Here is a 15,159-nt window from a genome sequence, read left to right on the forward strand (position 1 = left end):
TCCAACGCATTAGACGTTTATTCTTGTTCCTAAACCTCTCCAAATAAACTAACGATTATGTCATATACACAGTTAAAACAGAACCGCTACGCGCGTAAATCTCAAAGTGTTGCAAGGCTGTAACTAAACCAAAAAATTCCTTTTCAATAGTGGAATAGTTCTGTTGCGCTTTATTCAGTTTCTTTGAATAATAGGCAACTGGGAGTTTCATCCCATTCACTTCTTGCAACAAAACCCCTCCTACGCCAATATCACTGGCATCGATCGCTAAATTAAATTCCTTACCAAAATCTGGTAATAATAGAACTGGCTCGTGAATCATTATAGCCTTTAACTTGTTGAAGGCTTCCACCACCCGCACTGGTCCTAGGTTATGAGTAGACCGCGTCATCAAATACAAAACTGCGTCCTTTCTTAAACAGATTAGTTATGGGAGCGCTTATTTCCGAGAAATTTGGTACGAATCTACGGAAATACAAAACCATTCCGAGAAATCTCATGGCCTGTTTTTTAGTTGTTGGGATTGGGAAATTCACGATAGCTTCTATGTTCCGATCCTTTGGACAGATTTTACCAAGACCTACCTTATGTCCTAGATAAGTAATAGAGGCTTTCCCAAATTCGCACTTCTTTAGATTAAGAACGAGATTAGCTTTAGCAAGGGCCCTCAAGACTCTCGCCAAATTCCTTACATGATCCTCCCAAGTTTCTGAAAATATCACAAGATCATCTAAGTACACGACACAGTTGTTGATGCCATTTAAAACTTTATTCATTAACCTTTGGAAGGTACTGGCTGCGTTCTTCAAGCCAAAAGCCATAACTTTGGGCTCGAAACTACTAAATGGCGTTATAAAGGCGGAAATTTTCCGGGCTCGTTCACTTAAAGGTACTTGCCAATGAACCCTTAGGGCCAAATCAAGCTTTGAGATGAACTTGGAAAATTTCCGATTCTATCTAAGCAATCGTCAATCCTGGGTAAGGGAAAATTACTTTGCTTCGTTACACTGTTTACCTTCCGGAAATCAATGCACAATCTATCTGATCCATCTTCCTTTTTCACCAGAACTACCGGGGAACTCCATTCACTCTCGCTAGGTACTATCAAATCATTATCTAGCATGTAACTAATTTCCTTCCTCACAGATTCTGCCTTTTCTGGGTTCAGACGATATGGACTTTGCCTAATGGGTTTCGTGTCCTGCAACTCAATATCATGTTCTAAAACATTGGTTAGGCCTAGTTTGTCACTAATAGTTTCAGGATAATTCACTAAAACATTACGTACTTCCCTCACCTTTTCCTCATCTAAACCCTGATTAAAAACTTCGAAATTCTTAAGCACCTCAGAGTTTTTCTCAAAGCTAATTTCTTTCTGGGACACCGTCACTATAGGCACGGGGCGTTCGTTATATTTCTTGAGCAAATTTACGTGCAGCCACTTTGCTCTACGTTTACCCATATCTATTAAATAATTCAGATTCCCCCTCTTCTCTAAAATCAAAAAAGGACTTCGAACTTATACGATAAAGAGGGACCTTCTTTCTGGACTAATACTAAAAACTTTATCTCCTACACAGAGATGTCTCTCTTTCGCTCTAGATCATGCTTTCGTTTAGTTTCCTCTTGACTCTTCCTCTCGGTCTCCTTCGCTAGTTGCCAAGCATCCCTTAAACTGTTTTTATAATGCTCTAGATTAGTGATGTAATCCTCATTACCTCCTTTATTCATTAAGTTACATTTTAACATTTCCAAAGGACCTTTAGCGGTGTGACCGAAAACAAGCTCAAATGGACTAAATCCGGTAGTGTCGCTCGGGGCTAACCTTAAAGCTAATAAAACGAACGGTAATTTAAATTTTCTTCCCAGTCGTGTTCGAAGTTCTTACACAATTTCCGTAAGCAACTCTTTAACGTTTGATGAAATCTCTCCACAATGCCTTGTGATTCGGGATGATAAGGTGTGGAAGTTACGAGTTTGATGCCTAATTCTTTCATTCTATCCTTGAAATATTTGGATACAAAATTACTACCATTATCACTCTGAATAGTACGAGGCAGACCAAACTTAGAAAAATAATTCAACAATCGTTTAACTACGGTCCTCGCGTTGCCGCTTCTTACGGGTACCGCCTCGGGATAGCGAGTTAGTCTATCAATGATCGTCAACAGATATATATTCCCTCCCTTACTTCTAGGCAAAGGTCCAACCATATCGATAACTACATTCTCAAAAGGTTCGCCTACCGAAGGAATATTACACAACGGAGCTCTGGGGATTACTTGATTCGGTTTCCCAGCAATTTGGCATTCATGACAGCTTAACACATACCTCTTTACATCATTTTTCATTTTAGGCCAAAAGTACGCCCTACTAATACACTTGAAAGTTTTATTCACTCCCAAATGTCCTTGCTCATCATGTGCTAGCTTCAAAACTAGTTCACGAAGCTTCCTAGGACCTACTAATTGTTCTGTGACTTCCCCTTTACTACCTGACTTCGGTCGAACATAACGACACAAAACTTCGTCCTTTAAACAAAAAGTTTCCTTACACACATCATCGAGATCACCATCCAGCTCATATTAAAAAATTCGGGTTAGTGTCTCATCCTGTTTCTGCAACTTGACTAGCTCATCCTTATCCGAAACGTTAGAACCTAATTCATCACCGTAACTAGTACTAGATACTGGTACATTTACTACGTTACAGTAAGTCCTCAGGTTACGCTGGTCTCGACTTACGATGTTTCGTGGTTACGAACGCGCCCCCATAAAAATATAAAAATAATATTTTGCGTCGTTCCGTCTTACGCGGTTTAGCGTCGTAAGCAACGTAAACAACGCGAACTAGTTCCGGGCACACGGCGGAAGAATACGCTTTGTGGGGGAGAGGACGGCGTCGCTTCGCTACGCTCATTCCTCGCCCATAACGCCATTTTGGTTGTTTACACTGCCTCTCTCTCCCTCGTGTTGTATCGTTTTTGTAACTTTTTGCTCTTTGTTATGGCTCCCAAGCGCAAGGCGGACTCTTCTGATGGTATGCATCGAAGAAAAGAAAGGCCATCACCATGGAAATTAAAGTGGACATTATAAAGCGATCTGAGAAGGGAGAAACGCCAACAAACATTGGCCGCTCGCTTGGCCTTAGCCGTTCGACCGTTGCTAAACCATTATCAAAGATAAGAGGCGGCATCGTTGAACATGGGAAAAGGATCTGCTCCTATGAAAGCGACAGTGATAACTAAGCAGCGTAGTGGTCTAATAATTGAATCACCTGCCTCAGCATCTCCAGCAACTTCTGGAGGTTCTTTTTCTCTTCACTAACCTCCCCCAGTCTCTCCAGCACCGCAGCTTCCTCTCCAGTGTGCAAGCCAATCAAACTAATAAAGGTAAGGAATTGTTCTCTCGTTGTTATTGATAGGTATTTACATTAAATCATGTGGTATTTTTCAATGTTCCGACTTACGCTGAAAATCGTGTTACGACGCATCGTAAGAACGGATCAACATCGTAACTCGAGGACCCCCTGTACTCTCGACAGCTACGCTTCCCCTTGGCTCTCACTGTCAACGATAGAGTTAGGTCTCTCAGCCCCATTCATGCCAAGATCAACCTCGCTACCTCTATCACACTCGTTCGACTCCACGAACAAATTATGATCGTAGTCTATGTCTGTATCTAAACCCGACCTAGTTACTACCATTTCAGGCACTGGAATATTCCTCACAACAGGATTCACATTCTTGGATAAAGCTAAGTCATTACCGACAATAATGTCAATGCCTTCAACGGGCAAACTGTCCACAACTGCAAGTTTTACTTCTCCTGACACTACCTGACTTTCTAAATTCAACTTCAACAAAGGACAAAGAACACAAGTGTTAAGGAAAATCCACCTAAATCATAACTTTCCTCTTCCATATTGATTTCTGCCCTGTTCGGCACACACTCTCTTCGAATAAGTGAGACAGCAGCCCCTGTGTCTCGAAGCAAGACCACTTCTCTCGAATCTACTCCTCCAAGAGAGGCAAACTACGCCCCTTCCGACAGAATTCACCAAAAACTTTCCTAGTTTCTCTCATCACATCATCCCTACTTGACGAAAGGTTAACTAGCGATACTGGTTTCTTACCGTCCTTCCTTTCTACTGCACAATTCCTCGCTAAATGCCCTTTCCCATTACATCGGAAACAAGTTAATTCTGAGCCACTATATGCCATTCTACTCTTACAAACCTTAGACGTATGACCAGGTTTTCCGCATGTATAACAGGAATAGTCACTTTTACTCGCATTGCTATTACTAGGACTGAAACCTTTACTGCTTTGTACTCTACCAGAAGAAGAATCATTTCGTTTCTTATTAACACTCAAATTATGAGTTAGACTATATTCGTCAGCTAGCCTAGTTGCTCCTGCAAAAGATACTTCTCGCCTATACTCTATATAAAGTTTAATCTCAGGGGATACGTTATCTTTGAAATTTTCTAACAACACTAAGTTCTTCAAACTATCAAAATCCTCAATCTTAGCAGAAGTTAACCAATCAAAAAACAGCCTATCTAACTTCTTACCGTATTCTACATACGTAATATTTTCATCCTTTCTCAAATTTTTAAATTTCTTACGATATGCCTCCGGTACTAACCTATATGCGCTAAGAACAGTTTCTTTCACGATATCGTAATCATCACATTCCTCCTTAGACATGCAACTATACACAGTATGCGCCCTACCACTCAAAACTGACTGCAAATATAAAGTCCACGTTTCTTTAGGAGAACCTACTCGTTCCATTAACTTCTCAAAACACATGAAATATGTCGTAACATCTTCCTCATCGAACTTTGGTACTAATTTTAACACTGAACTGATACCCAACCTATCAGTTTCGTTTTCGCCTGTCCGACTGTTACGAGTACTTTCCCTTAACCGAGCAATTTCCAACTCATGCATACGCTCTTTCTCTCTCTCTCTCTTCCTGTTCATGCATACGTACCTTTTCTCTTTCTTCCTGCTCATGCATACGCTCTTTCTCTCTCTCTTCCTGCTGCATTACCAACATCTCTCTCTCTTGCTGCATCCTCATTGCTTCTCTATCTTGCTGCATCTTCATTACTTCTCTCTCTTGCTGCATTTTCATTACTTCTCTCTCAGCCGCTCTTTCATCTCTCTCATACTTTTCTCTCTCTTTCTTCTCAACATACTCACGGAGATCATTCCCCTCTAGACCTAGGAGCTTACCTGACTCAATAAACTCTTTCACCCTCTCACTCATCCTGATTCTTTCTATATTCTCCCTGTTTCAAACTGTTAAAGTGTTGATAGCCTAGGCAAGGTCGCCACAAATGTTACAGACTCTTAGATATCTCAGAGACAATTTTACGGTGTCGAAATATCCTTGAAAGGGTCGACACAATGTTACGGCCTCTGAGGGAGGTCCGCTTCAGGTTCCATATGAAATAAAAAAAAAATTATCAACACAAACAGTTGAAACTGGGGATATGAATATAGAAAGAAACACTAACACAACAAAGGTTTATTTCCAAGCTTACTAACAAAGGTAAATGCAGAATGGTATCTCCTATTTACATAAACAGATAGAATCTTACACTGAGTGAACTGGGGGAAACAGTGAGGTAATAAGAATACTTGCTAAACAGTTTGGCACTTCGAAGAGGTGGCTTCGTGAAAGTAGAGCGGCAATTGCAGTCGTCCTCTTGCCTCCATATTGCAGAAAATAGTCTATTCGGAAGGCAGGAACTCTCCCCTTTTCTTCTCCGAAGTCTGCTCAACGTAGAGACAACTCGGCCGTCCACACCGGAAGACGACTAGACCAATATCCAACCAACTCTCGAACAACTTCTTTTGATTGATACTTCGTCGGTTCCTTTTTCTCGTATTTCACGGAAGATCTCTGCTGCTGCTGATCTCTCACTGATGATCTGATCTTTGGCTCTCTGTGACTAACTGGTGATCTCTCTTTTACGATCTCTCTCTCTCTTACGATCACCCCTCTCCAAAGTTCGTTCGTCGTATTTATACGGCACTCTGGGGGCGGAGCCTACGGTGAACGTCACCAACTCCAGGGATTTCTAGAACTTCTCAGATGAATCTAGACGAGGTATTGCATCAGAAATTGCGGCATTTATCACGTAACAACGAGATCCACAACACGCCCGACGATTCTGGAACCACGAACATAGGCGCCTCCAACAGTGGCGCGAAAACCTCCTTGCTGCCGAACTTCTCGAAAATGCGTTCTCCTTTCCTTTATCTTTCTTTGCTATGAAGCAATTACCATCAAAAGGGGCGGAGACGTTTTCGTAAGATCGCCGGGATAGAAGCTAGTTTGTCCCGTGACCTGCAATTCGCTTTTGAATGCCATACTCTGTTTATATCTTTGAGTTTGGCTCTGAGCAGAACGTCTGTGACTGATGCAAACTGGAGTGAGCCCAGGATCCTCTCCTGGCACCTCCGGGATGTTTGTTGTTGTTTGAGAAATTGCTTTGTAGCTCTTGCTATTTCTTTCCTTTTCAACGACGGAATTGATAGTGTGTGCGATTGTAAGTCCCACTGAAGGCCTAACCACTGGAATCGAGATTCCGGTGTTAGTCTGGACTTGATTTTGTTTATTTGGAAACCTAATTGTTCCAGGAATTTTATTACTTTGACCGTTGCTTCCTTGCATTCTTTGCCCAAATAAGCCAATCGTCCAGATAAGCCACTAGCATTATTCCCTGTTTCCTTAGCTCTTGCACTACTGCTTCCGCCAATTTGGTGAAGATCTTGGGGGCTATGTTGAGCACGAATGGCATTACTTTGAAGGAGTAGGATCTGTTGCCTAGTTTGAAGCTAGGAATGGACGGAAGGTCTGGGCTTATGGGAACATGATAGTAGGCAATCTGTAAGATCTATAGAGGTTGTGACGGCCCCACGGGGAAGTAAGGTCCGTACCTGCGAAACGGTCAGCATCCTGAACTTGTCGCAATGAATGTATAAGTTCAGATGGACAGTCTGGAGGATGATTCTTTGGTTTTCCGAGTCTTTCTTTGGCACGCTGAACAAGCGTCCTTGAAATTTTAAATTGTTGACTCTTGAGACTACTCCTTTGAGAAGGAGGTCTTGGGTATACTCTACCAATTCCGTTGTTGGTGCTTGATAGAATCTGTTGGTTGGAGAAGGGCCCTCTAGCCAACTCCAACCTAGGCCTTTGGTCACTATACTCTGAGCCCAAGGCTGAAAACCCCCACCCCCCCCGCTGGCGGAAGAGGTACTGTCTCCCTCCTACCTTTGGGACTCTCACTGCTGGTTTGCCGAGGGGCGGCCACCTCTTGCTCCTCGGAAACCTCTTCCCCTGCTTGCAGCCCTGCCGGACCCTCTGAACTGAGAGGCACCTCCTCTTGCTCTGCTACCTCTCGCGAACCTATTGAAAGCTTGAAAGTTCTGGCTTTCATAGGTGGAGTTGTAGGCTGGAGAGACAGCAAAGGAAGTAGAGGGTTGGGGTTCCTGGGACTGCGGGGTCAGGACAAGATATTGCTGTTGACCCTTCGACGGTGGTTGCCCTTGTGGTGCTGGGAGTGCCTGAACCAACGTCTGCTGAGGAGGCTGGAAGGGAGAGAACTTCCTTGGTTTCTTCTTGATCCTTTGATTTGGACCAGAAGATTCCTGTCTCCGCTTCGTTACCAGTCCCCATCTGACTTTGAGGCATTGGTTGACTTTCGAAGCTCATGTAGGACCTCTGCTACCACTGGTGCTGGGAAGAGGTCCGTCCCCCAAATTGAGGAAGCTATCAGCTTGTTTGGTTCATGGCGGATTGTAGCTTCCGCCAGAACGTGCTTCCTGCAATTCCTCCAGGCTATTAGGAAGTCGTAAAGGTCACACTGCATGGTGTGCAGCAGACCTTTAGCCATTACCTTAAACAACGGCTCTTGTTGGTATACAAGAGCCGTCATCTCCGCCATAGTCATAGAGGAAAGGGATCTCGCGAGCCTAGTCCGGGCGTCGTACTCCGTCTGGATGAGGGAGTCCGACAACCTGGGAAGTCTCTCACTAAAGAGAGTGGTGGCACAGTCCGCCTTGAGTTTTCCTACTGAGAAAGTAGGAACTGCCCCCTCGAAGTATGTCTCGGAGCCTGGGACCAGGAGAGAGGTGGGTTCCGTCTCCCGGAGTTGAGGCAGGGGCTCGTCCTTCAGGGCTGCCTGAATGCTTCCACTACCTTAAGGGTGAGTGGTAGCGGAGTCCCTTTCACCGGAGTGAAAATGGTGAAGGGACTTCTAAAGGCTGTGATGCGGGTGTTCTCACATCCCCATTCCTCTAGGCTTCTCAGTAGAGTCTGCTGCGCCTGTTCCCTCGGAAGGATGACTGTCTCCTTGGGAACTTTGTCCTCTCTCATCATGGCTGCTTCCGTTAGTCAGTGGAACTCGAAGTCTTCCCGCCTTCGAGTTCCGATGCCTTCGATGGTCAACATTCCGTTGACAAAAAGGGTCATATGAGGCAATCCTCGAAGGATTGGCCGCCTTGAATTCCGGCAGTTGGCTGGAATCTGGCATTGGGAGAGGAGAAGGTGGCACAGCTAGGGGGGATCCTGCCGTGATCGTGGTTTGAATCCCGGCGATGGCATTCTCCTGAGCAGCCAGCCGTTCCACCAGCGATTGGATCGACTGGCCGGAAGACGCAACAGAACTGGAGAGCTGGGAGAGTACCGAGCCGACCTTGTTGTCTACCAAGGACCCTACGATAACTCCCACCTGCTCCAGGATGTTGGCCGAGAAGGATTCGGGATCGAAAGGAGGGACTTGAACCCGATCCTTACGAGATTTACGTCTGGGGGACCTCGACGCTGACGAAGAGGCATCCCTTGATTTAACTGTTCCGGGGTGGTGAGCTGGAGTTACAGCGTCTGCCAAGATGACCGATTTCTTGGGGAGAGACTTCTTAAGTTTCTCCTCAGTCGACTTAGCCTTGGGGATCACAAAAGCAACCTTAGGACGGACAGACCGCTGGTCTTCAGTGAAGCCCCGGAAAGAAGTAGAAGTAGAAGGATCAGTGGAAGGTGATGGAGAAAGGGAACTCAGGAAAGGGCCCTGAGAACCTGTAGAAGCTGCCCCTACTACACCCTTACCTGTACACATCGAGTCTATAGCCATGGGTTCAACGTCGAGGTTCATTGCCGCGAAGTCTTCCGCTACATCCTCTGGAAAGTCCCCATCCTGAAGGGAGATCATGACTTGGAGGTCGGCCAGCAAGGGGGCGGCCACTACGGGGTCCACCACTGATCCTTTCTTGGCTCCGGGGAATATCAGGTCAGCCATGTCCTGGGTAAGGATGTAGGGGCGGCCTTTCGAGTTTCGGCCAAATCCTCCCACCCATGCTTTGAGGGTAGTCAAAGCCTTCTTCTTCTCCTCGTCAGATCCCTGTAAGAAAGGTCTAGAGTTAGGGAAAGGGTAGGGGAGGAATGTCTGTTGTGTTGAGACTATATGAATATGTATCCCACATGTGAAATATATACAATAATAACAAGTATTCCAGGTGATGAATGAAAATAGTGCTAAGAAACTTACTACTAGTGAGGCATCGCCTACTAGCAAGTAGCAGGTTTGGCAGGCTTCATGGTACCAAACTAGAAAGTCCTCCACCTTCACTGCGCATCCAGCATGGGAGCGGCAAACTATATGGCCGCATGGGTCTTGAAGGATGGCACTGCACCCAATCTCCTGGCAGCACGACATCTGTAAGTCAAAGGATACATGAGTACCAATGACAACCTCCGGTGGTAAAAATATGCAAAATATCCGGGGGTGCCGGAGTAGGACCGACGGATAGTGTTCTACGTATAAGTGGCATGCAAAAGAAACTGCCGGAGTAAGCTCTAAGGCTCGCTCCGTATGAATAAGGACTTAAAGTAGGGGCATGCACTTAAAACCACGTAGAATAGTTACGAGGGGGGGAATAGTCTCTGCCTCCGCCTAGGCTCACTTGTTATATGGGTAAAATAAACTCTGTCGGGCCCGGAGTTGAGAATACTGAGTGAGCAAGGTCAAACTTCTGTTGAAGTAAGGGATAGGACAAGAGGTAGAACTAAAAACCCCCGGAGTAACAACAAAAGGTCCTTAAAAGTAACAGAAAACCATCATATCAGCAAGTGCTCGTGTGAACTATCCTAGGTGGATAGGCTCCCAGTGGTCCCCTCCCCCTTCTCTTGTTGTTCGGTAGCGGCGGAGTATTACCGCCGGACTGAACTGGGGGGGGAAGGGTAGGGAAGTACTTGGGGTAGGGGAACCTTCCAACCCCTGCGGCCAGTTAAGGTCGGAGGAGGTAGGGGGAGAAGGTCCCGAGCCCCTGAGGCATGTGATGAGTGAGAGCACCAGTAGGGGGAACTCCCCACAAGCCCCGTGAGTCACCCCCTCTCATGCAGACTCGGACGCTAGCTGTGAGAAACGAGTCAACACCCATTGGCGTGGGTGGCAATGTGTGGAGGGGGGGATGGAGGGGACGGGTGGAGGACCCCGTAACCGGGTGGCTCACCGCGATCGACCAGCAGCCTTCCCAGCCAGGTGATAAACACGAGGTGGGGAAGGTCCATCGGAACAACAAGTTCGAATCTAATATAACTGATATATTAGGATTACTTATGATAAAATAAATTAAATCAAAACATATAATATAATGCGATATGTTAAAGCTAGGCTAACACGGAGAACACGAATAGGCTAATCGCCGATCCGAAGAATGGGGTATGTTAGCCTAACCTAACCTCTAGTTCAAGAGAAGGAGGGCAGGCTAATCGCCAATCCGAAGATTGGGGTATGTTAGCCTAACCTAACGGTAAGGTCAGTGATAACAGGGTTAGGCTAATCGCCAGTCCGAAGAATGGTGTATGCTAGCCTAACCTAGTACCTACTAGTAAGATTTAACGGTAATCAGGAACTAGAGTAGGCAAGAAGGAACATAAGAATAATTAGTATGATATGATGCTCTAGACCATGACTGATAAAAACTCCTAACAAACGTAAGGCATAGCTAAGCTAAAGTCCGAAACGTGCGGTCGGAGCGTGCCCCGTGAAGGCCTAACTAGCAAGCTAACTGCATAAAAGATATAGAAACTATGTATAAGTAACCATATCAATAGTACTGTGAAAAAGGGAAATCCCTAACGGTATGGGAGACCGAAAGACAGAACCCTTACTGCCATGCGGTCGAGGGACAGACCGGGCCGATAAGGCTCCGAACATATAAAAAACACGTAGATCATCATAAAATGAGATCAGTAACCCCAAACAGTACTTAACTTAGAAGCAGAAGCTGAAGATATCTTGAAAAAACCTCAGAAAGCGATCGCACAACACAGAGAAAAAAGCAACGTGTGGCGGCGATGGCGGCTATCAAAGGAATGACGTCACAGGTGTCGGAGGCGCTCACGGTAGTAGTAGAGAGTACCGGGAGCTGTAGCACGGCTCCTCTGTAGTTGGGAGTTTTGTCGAAGGAAGAAGCTAAATGGCAAGGGACCTCTGGTAGTGATTCCACTCGCTCCTTACTATACCGACACTTCTATTAGAGGTGAGCGAGCCATTTATCTTGGCATTATATAGTTTCTTTTTTCTCTAGGATGAATAGCAATATTTATACCTAAGAAATAGTATCAAAGGAACCATTTCACAGGGCGACACGGGTTAAGCCCAGAAATACCATTTCGGGGACGAAGCACTTCTTCGTCGAAGGTGGTAGTTTAGAAAAAAGGCCATTAGGCTAATTTCTTCTTAGCATAGTAACATGTATATTTCAATGTGGATCAGTTAAACAATACAGCAACTACAGAGGTCGGCCTAGACTTGAGCACCCACTCTGAGCATAGGATTTGTACTTTAATAGAGAAAGGCAGTGAGGTGTACGTGTGCAAAGGCAAAAATATGCAGACACCTTAGCACACATGTGGAACACAGATGACTCTTGATTACAAGAGACAAACAAAATGCATGAGAATGTCAGCGTTCTCTATTCTGTTGATGAGAAGATTATACAAACCTATGAAGAATACAGTTGACAGGCCCACACATACTATATTGAATTCTTGGAGGCTGCCAGGACAGCCGAAAGTTCCAAGGACCTGACTACCTTCAACGACCTCTTGAACCCTAACTGGAGAAAAAAGGATTTTGCTTTAATAAAACTAAGAGAGACTAGTCTGCACCACGAGATGTAAGCAAGCAAAAGCAGAAGCTGCTAAAACAAAACTGGCTATTGCGGAGAAAGAAACTGCCATCTTAAGAGAGGAAGCTCAGAGAGAACAGGAAGCAGCTCGTAAAAAGGTAGAACTGGAACCTCAAGAAAGCAAAGTTTGAAGCTGATCTCAAATTACTATCTACACGTCAGCAAGCTGCAATTGCTGAAGCCAAAGAATGTGCTCTTGAAAATGATGATGGTAGTCAGGAGCATGATTTTCATGCTCTCTTGCTGAAGGAAACCGAGGATTCCTTTCAGCAGATACAAGATTTCATGAACCAGCAACCAATAACAATGTCTAGCACTGTTCAGAAGAGAGACACCACATTTTGCAATCTTGAGGATCCATTTGTTCATCAACTCACTTGAAAGCCAACCACCATGGAACAGAGTGCATCAACAACAGGTGCCATACCTGGAAATGAACCTGTCTTTGAAAGAATTACCTTTCCATCCAGTGACTTGACTCAACAACCCATAACCATCGGTCACAGACCACAAAACATGTTAACTTTGTCTCACCCTAGATATGACATGTCCAGACCTGTATCGCCTGCAGTACAGCATTTGGGATCATTACATAGTGCCACAAGTCCTGTCAACCACAACCAATAGCCGCCCATCAGGTACTAACGTGACTTTTGAAATCACAAGATTCCTGCACAGGAGGGGACTCTTATTTTTGAGACTCGCCAGCTTAAATGACCAGCTCGAGTCATATTATGTATGGAAAGCGACACTCAAGTGCATTGTGAACGAGCTCCAAGTTTCAGACTACGAAAAGTTATTACGCATAAAATGGCTTGGACCCAAATCCTGCTGGCACGCTCTCAGCATTAAGGGGGCCGGCCGGAACGCCTATATATGGAGGTATAGGGCGAAAAATGCAAAGTCATGAAAAAATTCATGGAGCTTCATATGGCAATTGAGAATACGTATACGAAATATTTCGTCAAAATTCCTCTTACTTTCGTAGTTACAGGGTAATTAGTTAACGTAACTCAATAAGCCTAAAACATTGATCCGTACAAGAAAATGCAATATTTCCTCTATTATCGTAAATTTTGATAATTATTGTCAAAGAAATTGGGAGAAATGGCATCTGTAGACATTCCCCGAGTCGAGAAGGAGACTTCAGGCCAAGTCCACTGTCCAGTCCTGATTTAGTGCGATTACAGACGTCGAGTAGTCTACACGTTCCATTTCACCTCTGACATACGCCTGCGTTTACGTATGTTTATGTAGGTTTCGGCAAGAATTTCATCATGCCAATGAGGAAAAGACAAGGAAAACATCTTGCTAACATACAGACGAAGAAAAATCGCTCAAGTATTATTACAGAATATCATAATATATGCGTAGATAGTGAAGAGAGAGGGGAGGGTTGCTTAGTAACGCCCCCCTCTTGCCTGACAGTACACGTCACACTGTGCCCAAGGCTACGATCTTTGAGCAAAGAGATCTTCATTCATGATAAATAACAAAGTTTTGGTTTTTTGAAACCCAAAATGGAATATGAAATTCATAATAATCATGATTTATTAAATTGTCTTTGTAAAAAAAAGAGTACGCCTTCGAGTTTCACCTCTTGAAATTCTCTTGCATTTACGTTTGTTTATCTTTGTTTCGGGCAAGAATTTCATCATGCCAAAGAGGAAAATACAAGGAAAACATCTCGCTAACATACAGAAGAAGAAAATTGGCTGTAATAAGCCGAGTTAGCGAAGGGGAGAGAGAGAATTGCGTAGGAAGGAGTGCCCCATCTTGCCTCAAGCAGTGCCCCAGGCTGCGATATATGAGCAAAGGGATCATCATTTATGATTAAATTATGATAAATAAAATAGTTTTGGTTTATTAATACACAAAAAAGAAATATACATTCATAATAATCATTATTTATTAACATTGTCTTTATAGAAATACGAAGGAAAACTTTGAACGCCCGTATCTCAAAACTATACCTATTGACCTTCTAAATGTATCTTCTCACTTAGTTTTAAAGCTATAACATTGAAATTTGGTATATAACTCAGGAAGACATTATAGAACAATCAAATAGAGCCCTTTTTTCCAATTTTTGTTTCGTATTTTTTTTATAAATTTTTTTCTCCTGATTTATAGGGTTTATTTTTTTACCATATTGAAAAATTCATATCTTGCAAAAAAATGACTTTTAGAAAAAAAACTCTCCATTCGATTGGAGGTCTACATCAGGTCTATATATGGTAGTAATCCTAGGTCTTAATATTAAATATCAAGGGAGGAGATAGATTTTGAAAAATGGTTATTTTCGGGATAAATCGCCTTGGTGTCACAAAACTGAAGGTCAGAGGCGAAAATCATATGCGGTTTGGAGATGTCCCAAGTCACCTTATTAAGTGGTATGAATATCAAAGTCCTGTCCTTGAAAAAGGGCATTAGCCGGCTGGCCCCCTTAAAAACTATAATGTAGACAACCCTACCAAAAGTCTATGACTGTTATGGGAACATCTCGATGAAAGATATGGTTCACCAGAAATGGTAGAGGCTTCATTAAAGGAAAAGCTGGCCAAACTTCCCTGACTCACAAACAAGGAGAGCAAGCACCTTTACAAGCTGTTCGATATCTTGTCATAGATCGGTTCCATCAAAGAGAATCCCAAGTTTGGAAACCTTGGTTACTTTGACTCATCTTCTGGAGTGAAAACTATATAGTTACCAAATTACCATATGCACTTCAAGAGAAGTGGATCACAAGAGCATCTAAGTACAAGCCTAAACATGATGTTGCCTTTCCCCCTTTTATGGAGTTCTGCACTTTCATCAAAGAAATGAGTAGGATAAAGAACGACCCAGCTTTCAACTGTGAATCAGATACTTCTCTCAATTCTAAGACCATCGGAAGGCAGAACACTAATGACAAGGTTTTCACTAAGAAAATTAATGTCAGCAGGAAA

The 15,159-nt window shown here is 43.9% G+C and overlaps 2 protein-coding genes across 3 annotated transcripts in view; both read right to left on the reverse strand.

Moving 5' to 3' along the window:
- LOC135196223 (uncharacterized) overlaps positions 1-15,159 on the reverse strand; it is an 89,875-nt gene that overhangs the window by 27,407 nt on the left and 47,309 nt on the right. The gene's annotated exons all lie outside the window — the stretch shown is intronic.
- Positions 8,302-10,469, reverse strand: LOC135196468 (uncharacterized). The gene is made up of 2 exons (XM_064223321.1): positions 9,565-10,469; positions 8,302-9,417 (listed from the first exon to the last, which is right to left on the reverse strand). Exons 1-2 carry the CDS (start codon positions 9,730-9,732, stop codon positions 8,302-8,304), a joined length of 1,284 nt encoding a protein of 427 aa, XP_064079391.1. The 5' UTR covers positions 9,733-10,469.

Source organism: Macrobrachium nipponense, chromosome 17 (assembly GCF_015104395.2).
Source record: "Macrobrachium nipponense isolate FS-2020 chromosome 17, ASM1510439v2, whole genome shotgun sequence".
Classification (NCBI taxonomy): Eukaryota; Metazoa; Arthropoda; class Malacostraca; order Decapoda; family Palaemonidae; genus Macrobrachium; species Macrobrachium nipponense.